Raw genomic sequence first — 17,569 nt, 5'->3', positions numbered from 1 at the left:
AAAGAAAGAAAAAAAAAAAAAAAAGAAAAAAAAGAAGAAGAAACAAAAAGGCATTACAGTGTGCCCATGGCAGTGAGGGCTCTGCACCCTCCACAGCAGCCGTACGGCATGGCGTGGAAAATCGTACCTTAATTGTGACACAGAGCCCCCCCCTCCCTGCCCTGCCACACCAGGCTCCCACTCTGGGATCCCACCCCCACGTGCAGAGGGGCTGTGGGGACCCCCATGCCTGGGGGTCTGAGGGGCCGAGCCCTCCACCTCCAGCCTGCCCATGGAGGGGCCCAGGAGCCAACACAGGCATCTCTCCAGGGATCTTCAGCTTGAGATCACACCAGGGCTGACTCAAGGCTCTGTCTCCCAGCCCAACCACAGGGACAGCAGAAGGAGAGGACACACAGGGTGCACCTCCTGCAGTCTCACCCACGTGTGGGCAAGGCACAGGGTGCTAGTAGCACCCCTGCAGCAGCCAGAGCCCCCGGGCACAGGCAGGCCCTCAGTGACACCTGCCAGCCCCACGGGGCAGCAGGACTGTGGGACCCCCAGCAGGGAACTGGGGGGGTGTCTGACGGAGAGAATGGAGTGCACCCCTCACTCTCCCAAACTTCAGAGCTGCTCCGCCTGCCCCAGGCTCCCTTACGCACGCAGACAGACACACAAACCTCTCGCACACACACTCTTACACACACACGTATACCCCCACTAGGGCAGTCCCCCCCACAGCAGCACTTGCTGCAGCCCCACCACGGGGCATGCCAGGGGGTTCCCACGGGCAGCCTGGACTCCCATCTTCCCCCAAAACCCCACTCCAAGGCTGCTGGGGTGAACTGCTTAATTAGCACAAACACCCTCCCGCGGCACCTCCCATCTTCTCCTTGGAAAAAGCCTTGGAAGGGATTATTTTTTTTCTCTTTTTCTTTTTTTTAAACCAAAAAAAAACCCCAAAAATTATTATTTTTCTCATCGTTTCCCCTAACATCAATGGAGGCACCTGCTCTAGTGATAACACATTGAAAGAACAGTATCGTACACACTGTCTACAGCGCGGAAATGTACAAGCACGAGGTACACGAACCCGAGGGGGGGAGCGGGGACAACAGCACACAAGATTTACATTGAGAAGGGAGGCGGGGGGCTGGCCCCCCCCCAGCCTCTGGAGGGATTAGAAAGGAAGTCTGCAAAGTCTCTCCTTGGTTTGAAGCTCTCTGAACTGGATATAAAACGAGACTTCCAAGAGAAGAAGCCTGTACAAAAGTCAGGACAGAGTGAAAGGGCTCAGGACAGGAGTGGGGGAATGGGCAAGGGGGCTGAGGGGGTATTTTCCCATTTTTTTTTTCTTTCTTTTTTTTTAAACTTACAATTTAATAATATTATTTTTTTTTTCTTAAAAAAAGACAAAAGTAGGAGGTACCAGGAGCCGGGGGTTGCAAAGGGGCCCCAGGCAGATTCACACAGGGTGGAGGGAAACAGAGGGGCTGCAGGCAGGGAACAAGGGCACCGGCTGCTCCGGCAGAGCCGCAGGTCCTCCGTGCCCCCCCAGCCCCCCACCACACACTTCCTATATACAAGAGTCCCCCCATGGCTGTGCTGCGCTCTCGCTCTGGGGAGCGAGGGGAAGGGAAAGGTGCAGGAGAGTGGGAAAATGAGATGGGGCCCTACCCTCAACACCATCCCAGCACTGAAGGATCTGACCCTGGCTGGAAGAGCCCGAGGCACAGGGAAGGCTTTCCATCACTGCCCCTCCCAACCAGCCCCATGTTGGACTAGGGATGTGCAACCCCACTGCAAGTGGCTGCTCAGCAAACACCAGCCACAGGGCCCAGGGAGGAGGAGGGTCTCTGCGCTGTTCCAGACCCAACACATGGCATGTGGTAATGCCAGCCGCTGCCAACACCTCCCCACTAATTCCCCCTCACTCAGCTAGGAGGGGTTGGGCGTGTTGGGACAGGGATGAGAAGATCTCTGGGCAAGAAGCAGAAAAGAAGAGCGAAGGGGGAATAATGAAGCTACGGCCCCGGAAACCCACCCCTGCCCTGGGGTCCGTCAGGGAGGCAGGCGTGGGGGTGCGGGGAGGCGGCGGGGGTGACGGCTGGGGGCTGCCTGCCTGGTGTGCACCCCGGGCCGTGCACCCCATCATCCATGTGGTGCTGATCCGCCCCCGGTACCTCGCCGCTTCCCAGTCACTCTCCGTTGAAAATGTACAGGTAGATTGGTTGGGACTGAGTCCACGGGGCGGCGGGAGGGCCGTTACTGCGACGCCTGTGACGTGGGGTTCTCTGACTTGCTCTCCTGGCTGGAGGGCGGTTTGCTGTTCCAGGGGCTGTTGGCCCCCAGCGCCGGCGAGTTGTTGAAGCTGTCCTCGTCATCGATGCCGTTGGCGGCGTCAAACTGCGTGTTCTCCAGCCGGGTGATGAGCCGCTCGTCCTCGTCCCCAAACTCCCCCCCCATCAGCGTGGGCTCGCCTACCACCATCACATCCTGAAAGGGGAGACGGTCCCGAAACATAATCGAGGTGGGGGGAGCCTGGGCTGCTAGACCCCCCCCCCTCTCATCAGCACAGCCCCTTTCCCCAGCTGTAGGGCGACTTCCTCATCTCCATTGCAGAACCCAAGCTTGGGCACTGAGTGAGGCAAACACATCCTCGCTCCCTTGCAGGAGAGCAAAGGGACTCAGGGAAGGTAGCTGGGACACCCCCTCCTCCTTTTCCCCATCATATGGGAAGAACTGTGGTGGCTCAGACAGGCAGTCCCTGGGGGTCTCCCCCTAGCAGCTCCCAGGGACAGGGGCAGAGAACCCTACCCTCCAGCCCTGAGGAGGAAGAGAGAATGGAAACGGGATGCTTACAGGTACCTGACTGGACAGGGCAAAGGTGCTGGCTGGGCTCTTCTTCTTGCTGTTGCTGTTGTTGGTGTTTCCCCCACCGGAGCTCATGGTGCTGCCCCCTGACATCTTCCTTTTCCGACGCTTGCTGGGCTGCTGCCGTGCTGGCTCGGCTGGTGGAGGATGGAGACACACATGGTCAGTCCCAACAAGAGGAAGCTGCTGCCCCCAGGCCCTTTTATGCAAACCGTACTTCTTCAAGGACCATGCTCCCCCTCCAGGCTGTATCACCACCCTCCTGACCTCCACAGCTCTGCTGTCCTCCCAGACCACAGGACAAGCGAAAGGGCAGGAACATTTCCATCTCTGCTTTGCTTTCCACAAGCAGCTGGCAGCTCCCAGGCAGGGAGCACTGATTGCCTGCAGCCCTGCTCTGCCCCACTGGGAAGGCAGACCATCATAGAAAGAAGCCAAATGCCTGGTTCATCAACCCCAGCCTCATGAAACGAGGCCAAGAACAGCTCTGGGGCTGAGAGAAGCCTGCACCAAGGGCAGGGCCTGAGCAGGCAGTCCCAGAGACCCCCAGGCAGCACAGCAGGCAGTGTGAGACTCACCAGGCGGAGCAACCATCCGCTGCCACTTCTGGAAGAGGCAAGTCTTGAGGCAGTCCCGGGGACTGAGGCTGTAGGTCTTGTGCCGCGACATGAGCTCCTGCATTGGTTCTAGGATTACACAGAGCTGCAGAGAGCAGACAAATGCTGGGTTAGAGTGCAATACTCTGAGCCCAGCAAAAAGGAGACCCCATAACCCTAACCCTAACACCTCTACAGGCAGGTGTCTGTGCTGCAGTGACCCAAGCCACACTGTGAGCTTGTGGGATCCACTGCCCCACAGCTCTCTACAGCCCCTCTGCATGATCCCTTCTGCAAAGCCAGCCTTGCAGCCTACCCACACTCCAGAACAGCCAGACATCAGGCAGCTGACAGCACAAGACATGGCAGAGCTGCAACCCACCTCTTCTTGCACACTTACTCGGAGGTAGTTGAGTGTGGAGTTTGAGAGCCCACAGCGTGTGATGTTCTTGGATAACTGGTCCAGCATTTGGGGATCCTGTGCCTAGGAGTGAGAAGGACAGAAGGCTCAGCTGCATCCCATCCAGGCTGGGAACAGCCCTCCCGTGCCCCAGCCTGCAATATGGGACTGGGTTGAGGTATCCCAACCTGCAGAGCAGCCTGAGGAGCTCAGCAGCCCGGTGTCATTCGCCCCCAGGGGAGCTCCTGGAGCTGTACTCACATGCATGGCAAGGATGCTGCGGGGAATAAGTTCTCGATGCTGGCGGATGCTGAAATGCCACGTCTTTATCCTCATCATGTCATCAAACATGAACTCCAGGTAGAGCCGCCCCTCCACACATACCTGGGCAGGCAGGGCACAGGGTCAGGCACAGGCTGCCCCAGCTTCCCCCAGCCAAGATCCCCTGGGAACCCACTGCTGCACACTAGAACACTCATAGTGGCTTGCCTCTGCCTCTTGGGAGTCTCAGCAGAAGCCATATGAGCCCAAAATGCACAGCTTCGTGGGACTGTAGCCACCAAGGCAGCACAAAAAACCAAAGCAGGAGGGGCAGCAGAAGCTGCAGGTGCAGGCAGTACCTGGGTGAACATGGGCTTGCCATGCTGGGTGACCATAGTGCACTGGTCACAGTCCAGCGAGACGAAATTGTTGTGGAAGGACTCCTTGGGGTGCTTGAGCACATAGTAGAGCTCTGTGGCTCCCCCTTCAAAGATGCTGCGGAAGTAACGGGGAATCAAAGTCCGGCCAATCGCTGCAGCAGGAGGAGGAGGAAAATAAGGTCAGTAAACCCAGCTCATCCAGATGTTCCTTGGAATGTACATGAAGAGGGTTCCCCCATACTTTCTGGCTGGAAACAGCTGAGCTCTGACACCCTACCCACATGCCCCTGAGCACACAACTGTCTCCTGCTGGGGGGCAATGCCCATAGGAAGGAGGGCTCAAGCTGGTACTCACTGTATCTCTTTGGTCCATCCTCCAAGCAGAAAGTGATTGTTAACATGGCGTCATCCTCAAAGAACTCTGTGGTGAAGGCATCCCACCACAGATTATCACATTCCTGGGGATGACAGAAAGATGCTAAGTTATGGAGAGGAGAGGCAGACAGACAGACACAGGGTTCCAGGCACAGTGCTCAACCCATGCTCAACCCACGGAGGACTGCGCTCCGAGCCGAGTGCTGAGAGATGGCGGTGATAAGCCCTGTCCCATGGCCATGTGTGGGAGAAGGCAGTGGGGGCCCACACTGCCAAAACAGTGCCCTGGCCAACCCTCACCCTCCCAGCTGCCTACCTCTGTCCAGTTCTGCAGCCGCTTGTTGAGCTCAAATATCCTGTAGTCGGTCTGGTTCCCGTACGGCGTGTGCCTCCTGCCCAGAGAGCATAGCAAACCATCAGAGGGGAAGGCAGCCACTGGGTGTGGAGGGGTCCTGAGCCCACAGGGGGAACACATACAGACCCTCCAGGGCTGGCAGGGTCTGAGCAATCCTCCCACAAGCCCCAGCCAGCCAGCATGCTGGCCCTGCTGAGGTACCCCCACCACAGGCACGAGCTCCCCACAAGCAGGGTCCACACCAGCCCCCTATGCTTACCCGATTCCAGGCTCCAGGTACGTCGGTGGGTACATAGGAGTAGGTCTAGCAGTGGAAAGAGATGCAGGCACATCAGCGCTAGCAGGGATGTCCCTGCTCACCACAGCTCCTCCTTCCCTGGCTACAGCAGGCAGTCAGGCACATTGGAGGTGAGACCCTTCCCACAGTGCAGACTGTACTCTGGCTGCCAATATCTGACAGCCCCATGGGGTGACCTGTAGCCCAAAACTGGGCTCTGATCCCACATCATTGGCTACTCCACCCCTAGGACCTAGCCAACTGCTCCTTGGGGACATACCCAGCTCCTCTGCAGCAGTGACTGGCAAGTTGCCAGGCAAGACACATGTTGAAGAAGGGGCTGCTTTGGCAGGAGCTGTGAGGGCTCGCTGTCATTTCAGGGGCTTGGCCAGGCAAAGGGCTTGGCCTGACAGAGCTCAGGACCTGGAGGCTTCCTTCATTCCAAATATCACTCATTCTCAACCCACTATCACCTATGCCTGCTCCAATTCCCTCTTTGCTCTTGTGCTAACTGAACTCCATGCTCTGCAGTCTCTGTTTGCTGCCTGGAAGCCTAACACAGAGACCCTGGGGTGCAAACTGCAGAGTGTCATCGACATTGCAGATCCCTCCCTGGTCCCCAGCTCACCCCACATCTCGATCCAGCATGGTGCCTGGGTGGAAGGGGGGGAAGGCGTTGCCGTTCGGGGGCTCCTTTGGCGAGTACAGCTTGAATGACTTAGAGGAACAGCCTGGAGAGAGAGAGAGAGAGAGGGGGGGACACAGGTCAGTCGGGGACACTCTGCAAGGAGAGACACCCTGCTGCTGCTGCTGCTGGGAGGAGGAGGAGGAGGAAGGAGGAGGAAGGAGGAGGAGGAAGGAGGAGGAAAGAGGAGGAGGAAGAAGGATGCAGGACCAATCAAACCTCCAACAGCACAGCCTCATCCCTCCTCTGCTTCCCCCCTGATGTCAGCCTACTCCCTTCATCCCACACAGAGCTCCACATCTCCCCTGTGCAGGATGGAACTCACAGGGTCAAGGCTGAGCTCTCAGGATCAGCAGCCAGAGGGGCCCAACCCTATCCCAAGGGTTTTTCACTGGTACCCAAAGTTTGTCAGTTCTCAGCTGGCTGGGCTCTGGGGATGTGCCCGAGGGGTACAGTCCAGCTGGTGAGCCTGAAGAGGGGCTGGCTGGGCCCTAACCCTCCCTCCTGCACTGCTCCTAATCCCACTGACCGACCTGGGAATCACACAGGATCTTTTCGCTGACCTTTCTATCGTCATGGTGACGGGTGAATAATCACCCGGAGGGATGGATGGCGGGTCCCCAGGCAGCCACCATCTGCCGCTCGGGCAGGCCAGCGGCCACCCGGATCCAGACAGACAGAGATCCCACACAGCAGCCCCCAGCTGTGATCAAACCACCCCAAAACCTCACCGCCCACCAAAGCACCAGGGCAAAGGACAAGGAACATATAGAGGGGCATGGGGTGAGGTGGGGTCTGCAACAGAGCACATCATGTGTGAAACCAGCACACATCCTGAAAGCAACCTGGGGGTCCCCAGACCTGCCAACAGGAGACATTAGGTATGCAGGGCAGAGCCAGCCCTATCCAGGCTCCTTGGGGGTAGCCAGGCTCCCACACTCACCAGCCCGCTCCCACCACGAGGGCAGGTTCCCGGGAACAGTGGCTGCCAGCACCGCTCCCGAGCCCCGCGGGAGCCCCGGCACGCCCCGCGGCTGGCAGGACCCGGCACGCTGCGCCAGGATGCTGCTGAGGCACGCGGCTCCCTCCCGGCAGGCAGGCGGGCAGATGGGCTGACCTGGATGGGGCGCAGCAGCGGGCGAGCTGCCAGGCAGCTCCGGCTCCACCGGCTCGGCCGGCCCTGCCGCGCACAGACACGTCTCTCCCCGTCCCGCCGCAGGCAGGGGCCCCGGAGCCGGCCGTGCAGGGCTATGGCTGCAGCCGGGGCCGAGGCGGCATCCCCATCGGCCCCCGCCCGCACACAGCCCTGGGACGGGCGCTTCCCGACGCCCACGAGCTGCCGGGATTGCCACCCGGTACTGCAGAAAGCAAACCCAGCAGCGGAGGGAAGCGTCCCAAGGGCGCCAGACGCACCACTGCCCCTCTGGGCTTCACTCCACAGCCAGGCTGGGCAGAAGGGTGCAGGGACAGGATCGGAGTAGCAGCTCGACTGGAATGGGTACAGAAGAGGAGCAAAAACCACCGGAGTCAAGGAAAGCATTGCCTCCAGACAGGGACCCAAGATGTCCAGCTTGTTGCAACAAAGAGCTCATTAGCCAACAGAGGTGAATAACCAAGGCGTCACCTTCACCCCTGCCGAGCCATCTGGGACCCCAAGTCAGCAGTCACAGAGACTGCACACGCTGCTGAGCAAGGGCTGGTCAAAAATACAGGGGGTCGCTTCCCAAGCATTAAATCCAACTAGGAACAGGGAAATATGTGTTTTACTTCTTGATTTTCTTAGGGCCTTTTTACCATATTTCCCCACAGCAGCTGAACCCAGCCTCTCTCCAGCACCCACCAAGATCTACCATTCCTGTGCAGCTGGAGCCAGCCCAGCCACTCAGCCGTGGCTCACTGTTCCCACTCCTGCCCACCTGCAGTGAGGATAAGTGGGACATGGCACAATTTCTCATATGGCTGCTAATAATGTCAGCCACTTGCTCTTACTGGATGTTTTAATAGATAAAGAAATTTTTTAGTAGGGAGATCAGCGCTGGTCAGTTTCTGCTGGAGAGGAGTTTTTTTGCTTTCTGCTTCACCCACAACAGACTTAGTAATTCAGCCCAAACTGTACTAAAACACAGCATTTCTATTTCCTCCATTCTGTTGTTATACAGCCTGACACTGAAGCATGTTCAATGCATAGCAAACTTCCCCAGACTCCCAAACTTCTGTTGAAAACAAACTGATTCATTAGGCAGCACTGGCATTCATTGGCTGGAGCACTTCTTGTTTCTGGTCATCATGTCCTGAGGGGTAAAAAAAAAATCAGACCCAGCAGGTCTCATCCTTCAATTCTTTGTTTTTATTCATGGATGAGACATGGGAGGACTAAATTCCCAAGGCTTCTTGCTTTCCTCAGTCCCCATCTTGTTTCTCAGGGTGCAGGAAGGTCTCCTGCGGTGGTGAGACCAGGGAGACACGTAACTCTCCATCCATTGTGCTTCTCATGCTCTTCCCTAGCTCACTGCTGCTGGAGGTGGGACAACAGATGAGCTGGGCAATCACTTCTACTCAAGCCTCCATTTCCATCCTGGGCCTTTCCGAGCAGGTTAATATGGACACACCCTGCTTTTGGAGCTTCACTGAGTGACCTATGTCAGGATCAAGAATGGAGAGGAGTCTGTTATGAGACCTCAGCAAGACTGGCATCCTGACCAAGTATTATTTTTAATGAAGCCTAAAACATGTCATTGGATTCAGTGGTTTGAAGTAACACTAACAACACCTCAGGATTTGATACAAGCTGTCCAAATTCTACATTCACCGTAGACACACTACACACATTACATGATATAACACAATTACTTTACAGCAGCAGGAACACCAGCTTTTACTCACACACAGGTCATGCTGCCTGGTCTGGGACATCCCTCCATCACCACATCTTTCCTTCACACTGCCCCAGCTGCCTGCAAGCCCTGTCCAGCCAGGTGCAGCGACACAGACATGCAGGATGTGGCCCTTCCCAAGTCAAGCCCAGAGCCTGGCCCTCTTTGGTGTTTCTGCATGCCCCTGCCCTGCCTCCTGCCTTGAGCACAAGATCTGGGCAGGCTTGGTGATCCAGGCAGGTTTGGAGCAAACAGGTATGCTGCTTGGTGGCTGAGCATGCAATGCCCCTGTGGAACATGAGGCAACAGAGATGCTTCCTGTGGCTGCTTACGGTGCTGGCCCAGCGACACAGAAACATCCAGCAAGGGAAAAAATCAGGCTGACGCTGCAGCTGGTGAACTACCAGCCCAGGCAGGCCTGGGCAAACAGCGCAGTGCTTGTGGCCAGGTGGGCGGCTCCATGAATCCTCCTCAGTATGGAGGGTGCGGGAGAAGGGGACCCCGTGAAGGCATCCCACAGCTCAGCATCCTCAGCTCAGGCCAGGTCCAAAAATCGTGGGCAAGTAAACAGCTCCAGGTGGGCGGCCGCCCAGGGAACAGAAGGCAGGTGCTCTGCCCATGACTCGTGTACAGCCCAGCACTGCCCAAGCCTCCACATGCCTTCTCCTCTGCTGTCCTTGCTTGCCAACTATCAGCCCTATGGGGAAAGCTCTTCCTCTGTGGGGAAGCACCATCCAGTGGGTTTGCTGGAGCAGGAATCATTCACATCCTAGCCAAGCTCACAAAGCTGAGGGACATCAGATTTCCCAAGGCACCAAAAGCATGGTGGATGCCACACAGCCAGGAGACAGCAGGGTACTGTGAACTGAAACCAGCACCATGGAGCTGCCTGCCTGGGCAGGGAACATGGAAAGCAGAGAGAAAAGCCCCTGTCTGAACTCCCAGAACTTCAGCTCACCATCAAAGAGCAAAGAACTGCTGAGGACAAAGGCAAAGCAGCATCAACATCTTGTTCCTCCTATACCTGTGGCCGCTGGCAGGAATTGGTGCCCCCCTACCAGACAGGAGCCACCCCTGTCTGGGCAGCCAGGGCACTCTCTGTGCAAGGCAGCAAAGCTCACCAACAAGGCTAAAAACATAAATGATAAAAAAAATGAAGAAGCGGGGCTTGAAAGGGGCCGCAGGGTTACAGCTCAGCCGGGGAGCGCGCTGCTCCTCCCAGCAGCCCGGGAAGAAGAGAGGCCAGCCTTCGCTACAGGCAGCCGGTGCTTCCCGGCATGCCCCGTGCCTGCTTCCTGGCTGCCTAACGAGGCTTTAAAGTGTAAATAGCGGCATTGTTTCGCAGGGCTGCCTCGATGGGGTGTGGGAGTCCTAGTAGCAGGAAGAAATACATCTTCCCAGGCCAGTCCCGCTGGCATGAGGGTGCTATCTGGGACTGGGTGCAGGGCAGCGTCTCAAATAATTCACGTGGTTTTGCCCAGTGATAGTGCCGGGTGTCCGGGAAGTTGGCAGGACTGGGAGGCAAACAGAGCATTCAGAGCGACTGGGACAGGCAGAGGCACATGGAGCAGTCCATGGTCTGCCCCCACAAGCATGCCTTCACCTTCTCCTTTTCTTTGGAATAGAGGGGATTGAGGAAGACCAGTTGCAAACTCCAATGCTGTTGTTAAGCCCACAGGAACTCAGGGGGAACCCACCAAGACATGGTCTGAGACATTATCAGTGACAATATCAACTTGCAGAAATCCCATTTGCTTTAGAAACACAGAACTGAGGAAGTTGAAGCTTCCACGGGGGTGGGCTCTCCAGGAAAGAGGAGATACCACTTTTGGAGGAGACCACGTGCCATGGACTCAGTGGCATCCAGAGGCAGACCCCAGCCAGGACACTGCCCAGCCCTGACCCATCCGAAGGCAAAACCCACACTGCCGCCTGCCCGGCTGCATGCATAGATTACTCTCTCACTTTTCTCAAGCTGAACATCCAAGCCATCCACAAACCTTATCCAGACCACAAGCTGCCTCTCTGCCCACACCACACCACGTGGCTGTGCATGGTGTCCCAGCCCCAGGTCACATCCTGCAATACTAGTGCAAAAGTCCCTCACAGCAGCACACAAAGCATCTGAACTCAAGGGTGCTTTTCTCTGCAGATCGGGATCACAAATTTAGGGGGACAGCCAGAGAAGGGATAATTACCCACGGCTAATTATTACAAAGTGCAAATCTTGATGTAGGCTGCAAAGCAGTGCTATCTGAAAGCACCAGGCGAGGAGAACTTGGGTGGGATGTGGATTTGCAGGTCAGGGCTCAGCATAGCCCCATAGCCCCACCTCTGCCAGGGTCCAGGGTCTCCCAGGAAGGCATCCTCTGGAGCTGGACATTTGGCTAGAGCCCCAGGGAACTGCACTGCCCTGCAGTACCTAGGGAAGCAGGAGTCTCCCCTTTCCCATTTTGTTCCTCAGATGATTCAGACATCTAGACGGGGAATTCTCCAGGAGGGAAAAAGGGAGAAAAGCACACCCTGCCAATTGCAAAACAGCCAGAAAATTGAATCACGTCCAAGGCTGCAAGCCCCAGATGCAATCCCACAGATAACCCAGTTTCAGCTCCACTACTATCAACTTACCATGAGGCAGTCATTTCCTGCAACTCTCAGGGAAATATCCCACTGTCCCTAATTACTCCTTTCAGTTCACTGTCTCAAAGATGATCCATAATCAAACACTGTCGGTTTCAGCCTCAGGAATGCACCTTTCACATTTTCAGACACTTTCTCTCTTTCCCAGACCCATTCACCCTGGGGCCCTGCCACCCTGCAGCGACCAGGCTCACATCCCTCCTGCAGCCTGCATCCGTGCAGCACTGGCAAACAAACGAACAATGTCTAGGAACCATGGGGCTAGAAAAGAAAACCCTGTCAGCATACCTAGAATAAAAGCCTCCTGACAAACTAGGATTTTCATCATCAAAGGTTTTCTAGGCTCTGCGGCAACACAAAAAAATTCAGTTATAGCTAACCATGCCGATGGCCCTGCAGAACGTGAAGACAACATCCCTGCTCACGGCTGCTTGCCTGCCATGCACATGGAGCAAAACTACACAGCTCCGCAAGAAATTGTAGGGTCGTTGCTCAGGGCAGCCCTGCACAGGAACAAGATCTGCCCGGGAGAGCTGGAGCAGACAGCCACAGTGCAGGGAAGTGGCAGCAAGAGACTGAGGTCTGTCCTTACACTTCGAGAGGGGGATCCACAGCGATCCCCCAGGCCGGCAGGACCCCCAGCGCTGCTGCCTCGGAGCGCAGGAGGCTGTCAGCCCCCACGTGGCGCATGGAGATTTGCGATCCCGGGATGCAACGCTCCCCTCGCTCCCTGCCGCTGCCAGCAGCGCCTGAGAGCTGCACGCTGGGACGCGTAGTCTCCGGAGACAGCGGCCCCGCCGCCGGCCGCCTTGCTCCATGTTGCCTCCTAGGTGGAGCCCCGCAGCTCTGGCAGCCGGCCAGACGCCCGCTCCGGAGGGGGGAAGAAAGCTGGATAACTCCCGCCGCGGGCATCCAGCTGGCCTGGCAGGGGCAGCATGCGCCCGGGGGCAAACCATGGCTGGCGTGCAGCACCTGCCACAAGGTATGCACCGTTCACAGATGCCCACAGAGAGGAGGGACAGTGCGAGCATGGCGGGGACCTACTCGGTGCGGCTTACAAAGCACCTCCATTGCTTCATCGAGCTGCCAGGACAAGCCTCTGCCCTCTGCTCAGGCAGAACTTCTCTCTCCTCAGTTCTTGGTTGAGAGACAACGTGCGAGTGGCTGAACGAGGGACAGTGCCGGCAGCACTGGGGACAGGGCGAATGCAGTGGTTGCTAGAATCGCACCGCTGCACTGGCAGCACGTGCTGCTGCCGCTGTCAGGCCTTTGGACAACCAGTGCAGGATGGGCCAAAACCCCAGGAAGCAAAAGGAAAGGGTATGGTCAAGCACACCTGCCTGATACTCCTGAAGGCATGAGGAACCCAGCCCCAGGGAAACCCTCCTGCCCCAGCATCCCTGATTGCAGTTCCACACGAAACAACAGCAACCCACGGGGCAGCAAATCTCACTGTAGCAAGCATCACAACCCACCAACACACACACACACGGAGCAAACAACAGCAGGAGCACTCTGTCCCCAGATCACTCAGAGGACAGGCAGTTTCCAAGGGAGAAGGCCAGGAGAAGTGCTATCCTGCTCTGCCACCACACAGGACTTTAGGTTCATATTCTTAATGCAGATGTCAAGATCACACCAGTGCAGAACTGCAAGCAAATGAAAGAAGGCATGATGAGAGAGACCACTCTGGGCCAAGAACTGCTGCCATCCTTCCAGCCATGGAACAGAGAAGGAGTCTTGGAGCTGGACTGGTCCATACCCTCTGCTCCTACATCCTGAGGGGCTGGGCAAGCTCAGGGCTGCCAGCTATCACTGCTCTCTGAGAAGAAGCTGAAAGAGGCTCCAGGTCCCCAGCCTGAGGCACCTTTGCTTCAGCTGAACTTCTGTGACTTTTTACTACCCTTTCCCTATTTTACATGGATTGTAACCTGCTCCTGGTGAGGGGAAAAGTCACCAAATGACAGCAAAACCTTTGTGTCACCAAACCTTCCAGCACCAGCCTGTCCCCCTTGGATCACAAGTTTTCCTCTCTGAAGCAACACAACTTATGTGTCATTCTGCTCAGCACTACTCAGTCTTTAAGGGATGCTCAGATCACAAACCTGGGCTTTCGACAGCATCAGGAGTGGAAAGACCACATCCAGTTCTACTTCAGTGAAAACCATAATTCCCCCACAATGAGAACACTCCAAAACTTAAGGCTTTAAATATTTAAAGGAACAGGAACACTGATATTTACCCAGACACAGAAGCAGTAAGAGCTGGTACCTGACCAGCACTGGAATCACTACTCAGACAAGGTGCTATTGAAAGCATGTGGAGAGCAACTGGGAAGACTCGGGGACGAGGTGTTTGCTCTCACACCTGCCTGGCCCAGCCTCGAGCAGGCTCAGACCCTCCTGGTGAGAAGCAAGCAGGTGATGGTTTGCAGTGTGAGGTAAGAGCACACTGCGAGTCCCCAGAAGGTGACTCCCTGATAGACCCCACAGCCTTGGAACCCTTTGCTCACACCTCACCCTGGGAGTGGTTGACACCTCCAGTTTTGGCTCCTGCTGCGGCAATGGCTTTGGCTAGGGATGGCAGTTGCTCAGCAGGTTCCTGCCATGGTGCCTGGCTTCTGCCAGCTAAGGCTGCAGTGATGGGACTGGGGGCTGCCCGAGCCAACGGAGCCCCCGTAGTGCTGATCACCCATCCCAAGCAGCAGGCTGGCAGGGACTACTAGGCCAGCCACCCGAGATCAGGGCAGCCTACTACAGCAGGCTCTGCCAAAGGGGCTCCAGGAAAACACCCACCTAGCTAAGACACCCCTCCACAGCTCTGGCATGCATGCTGACTCCTAAACTGGACCTGCTGAGTCTTCCCCACTCCTGAGGATGCTGTGATCACCCTCAGCTCGGTCCCTACTTCTGGCTGGCCCAGGTAAAGCCACCGCTTTGTCTGCCAAGGAGGATGAGCCCCCTGTGCCCGTGGCCCCCTAAGCCTGGACACCCGGCAAGGCAGCTTCTGAAAGACGTGTAGACCTCATGTGTTTGCACCCCCTGGACCTTTTATTCCCTTTGAGGCACCCGTGGGAGACTGGCAGGACCCTTTGAGCTGCGAGCAAGGATGAAGTTGCAACAAGCAGTGAGGAACGGAGGGTGAGCAGACTCCAGAGCTGTGCACTGGCCCCATAAACCCCATGACAGTGCACACAGGGGGACCAGGAGGGCGTGGGGCAGCTGTCAAGGGGCTTCGGCAGGGGAAGGAACCCGGAGAAGAACAAAGGGAGCTGTGGGCTGGGATGGAGCAGGGCACAGCAGGGCATGGGGTCTGCCGGCAGCACCCCACCAGGCTGGGGGTGCCGCTCCAAAAGCCAATACGTGGTGGAAAGAAAGGGGAGCCAGGGGAGGGAAGAAACATCACAGGCAGGGAGGGGGAGGACAGACATGGGAGCTGAAGGGGAGGGAGCGAGCTGAGGGGCCAAGGATGCACTGAGCAGCTGGGTAGGGATGAGGAACAGGAGAACTGGGTAAGGATGGAGAGGGGAGCCGAGGAGGGAAAGGGGAGCTGGGGACAGGGAGAGCCGGGCCGGGGGAGCAGAGGGCGGGCAGGGGGCTGCCGCGGGGACCCCGGGCCGTACGGGGGCCCGGTGGGGAGCGGCGGCGCGGTGCGGCCGCGCACAACTTCGCAGACGCGGGGGCGGCGCAGGCGGGACCCCGGCCCTCACCTCCGCCGCCCGAGCGGGGCCGCCACCGAGGTGGGGGGGACCGGGAAACTTCCGCGGGGGGAAGGGGGGCGCGGGGGGGCGGGGTGACTCACGGCGCGGCGGCGGGCGGGGGTCCGGCGGCGGCGCGGCGGCGGCGGGCGGGCGGCGCGGGGCCGCCGCGGGGCGGGGCGGGCGGGGCGCGGGGCGGGGCGGGGGCGCTTCCTTTGTCTGCGCCGCGGCCGGGACCACAATGGCTGCGGCGGCGGCGGGGCCCGCTCCCCCCGCACCGGCTCCCCCGCCCCGCGCCGCCCGGGGGCCCACGGGCCAGGGGTGACGCCCGAAAGGGGGTCCCCGGAGAGCTGCCCACCCACACCCGCCCGGCGCCGGTACAGGCACTCCCCGGGATGGGGATGCGGGAGCCGCGCGTCCCGCTGAGGAGCTCGGCACCAGCTGGGGCAAGGATTCTTTCCCTACTGCGAAAGTTTGAATAAAAATAGACCTTTTCCCTAGCTCGGTTTCGGGGTGTCTGAAGTTTTTTCAGGGTTTTTTTTTTTTTTCTTTTTGAAACTTGTTTCCCTTTTGCCCGGTTTCGGAGAAAAGAAAAATACAACTGGTTTGTTTGGGAAGGGGAAGAAAAATAAAATGTTCCAGTTTGCAATTGCCATCATACCCCCAAGGTATCCTTTCCTTGATAAAGCTGCAACCTCTTCCAGTTCGGAGATTTTACAAGAATTTCCATTATGAAAATTTCCCTTACAAAAAAAAAAAAAAAAATCCATTTTTTCCCATTCCCCTTCTGCCCCTTGCAGCTTCTGCTCCTGCCCTGGCAAGTGAGACTGGCATAGACCTCTGCTGCCAGCCCAGCCGGCGAGCCCATGGGCTCAGTGCACATACACGCACGCACACATACACACACACACACACACCCCACCCGTGCTGGTACAGCTCACCCTACACCCATGGGCTGGTGTTCACACCGATGGGCTGGCATGCACTTGCACGCCTTCCCAAACGCCTCCCGGCACAGCTCCGGCTGGGTGTGCACCCATGCCTGGGGCACGCACACCCTCCCACATCCCCCTGCTTGCAGGGCCAGGCCCGCACCTCATCCCCTCCCCAAGCCTTGGGGTAATGCAGGAACAACCAGTTGGGTCCTGCAAGCACACTTGCTTCCCCCCGGCCATCAGAGCAGATATGGTGGGTGCAAAACCTCATCAATGAGGTTTTGGGAGTGTCCTCCCCTCTGTGCTTGTGCACCCCCAAAGCCCTGCTCCCTGAGGACTGGCAGTAGCCCCCTGCTCCCCAACCATGTTGCTGTCTGGGACCATCACTGAAGAGGGACAGGCAGCATCCCCTCACTCCTGTCCCCCACACCCATCAGCTGAGTGAGGTTCCAACCCTATCCTGCTCCACATCGCATCATGATTTCCCCTTCCTCTTGCAGGCTATCATGCAGTATCATTTTCCACAGGCACATGGCTACATAGACCAAAACTCCCAGGTTTACAGAGAGGAAAAACACTGTAAAGCTAAAAACCTCTGTGACACCCTACTCTGTGAAAGACACATGCAGCTGGAGCTACCCATGCTGTCAGTGCCTTGGTAACTGGACACAGGGATGCTGTGAGTGCCCCAGCATGCTGCCCCTTCACCGCCTGTCCTCCTGCCAGCCCAAATCTTGTGGCACTGGGTGAAATGGGGCTGCAGCTGACACCCACCATCATTAGGATAAAAAGTGCTGGCTGCAACGCTGGTTTCAGCTACAGGATGGCACAGCCCTCCTGGCCAAGATAGGCCATTAAATACAGTCCACCTGCACCCCATTCCCACTCCAAGGCACAAAGATGCACGAGGCACAACCACCCACCAGCACTCAACACACTACACTTTTACTGCAAAATAGTGAAAAAAGGATCATTCCCTATATTAGAGACACCAGTGCCATGGCCAGGGGATCAGAGAGCAGTCCCCATTCATCCCCAGGCCCCATGGCCCAGCCCAGTACATCCACAGCAAGCATGCCTGGAGCAATTTATCCCGGGGCTCAGCAGCCCTCAGGGACTGTTCACGTGTCCCTGCTCAGCTCTGACGACAGCGCTGGACTGGTCCACGTGGCTGCAGCAGCCCCAGCTGTTTATGGTTATAGCCGAGTTAATAATTAAATAGATGCTGGATGGAGAGCAGAA

At 57.4% G+C, this 17,569-nt stretch overlaps 1 protein-coding gene across 3 annotated transcripts in view; it reads right to left on the bottom strand.

The window, feature by feature from the left end:
• Positions 1 to 193: 193 nt before the first annotated feature.
• LDB1 (LIM domain binding 1) overlaps positions 194 to 17,569 on the bottom strand; it is a 25,745-nt gene continuing 8,369 nt past the window's right edge. The window contains exons 2-11 of one of the 3 annotated variants that reach the window (XM_058841262.1): positions 6,126 to 6,228; positions 5,480 to 5,524; positions 5,182 to 5,257; positions 4,846 to 4,948; positions 4,470 to 4,642; positions 4,111 to 4,233; positions 3,850 to 3,933; positions 3,432 to 3,555; positions 2,848 to 2,990; positions 194 to 2,475 (exon numbers count right to left, since the gene is read on the bottom strand). In XM_058841262.1, the coding sequence (XP_058697245.1) occupies positions 2,245 to 2,475; positions 2,848 to 2,990; positions 3,432 to 3,555; positions 3,850 to 3,933; positions 4,111 to 4,233; positions 4,470 to 4,642; positions 4,846 to 4,948; positions 5,182 to 5,257; positions 5,480 to 5,524; positions 6,126 to 6,228 (1,205 nt within the window). In that variant the 3' untranslated portion in view covers positions 194 to 2,244. Of the gene's footprint in view, positions 2,476 to 2,841; positions 2,991 to 3,431; positions 3,556 to 3,849; positions 3,934 to 4,110; positions 4,234 to 4,469; positions 4,643 to 4,845; positions 4,949 to 5,181; positions 5,258 to 5,479; positions 5,525 to 6,125; positions 6,229 to 17,569 lie in introns of all 3 variants that reach the window. The other 2 variants (XM_058841260.1, XM_058841261.1) reach the window with 2 other exon arrangements.

This window comes from Poecile atricapillus, chromosome 6 (assembly GCF_030490865.1).
Source record: "Poecile atricapillus isolate bPoeAtr1 chromosome 6, bPoeAtr1.hap1, whole genome shotgun sequence".
Lineage (NCBI taxonomy): Eukaryota > Metazoa > Chordata > Aves > Passeriformes > Paridae > Poecile > Poecile atricapillus.
The sequence above is the reverse complement of the archived record's forward strand: the minus strand, read 5'-3'. Positions and strand labels throughout refer to the sequence as shown.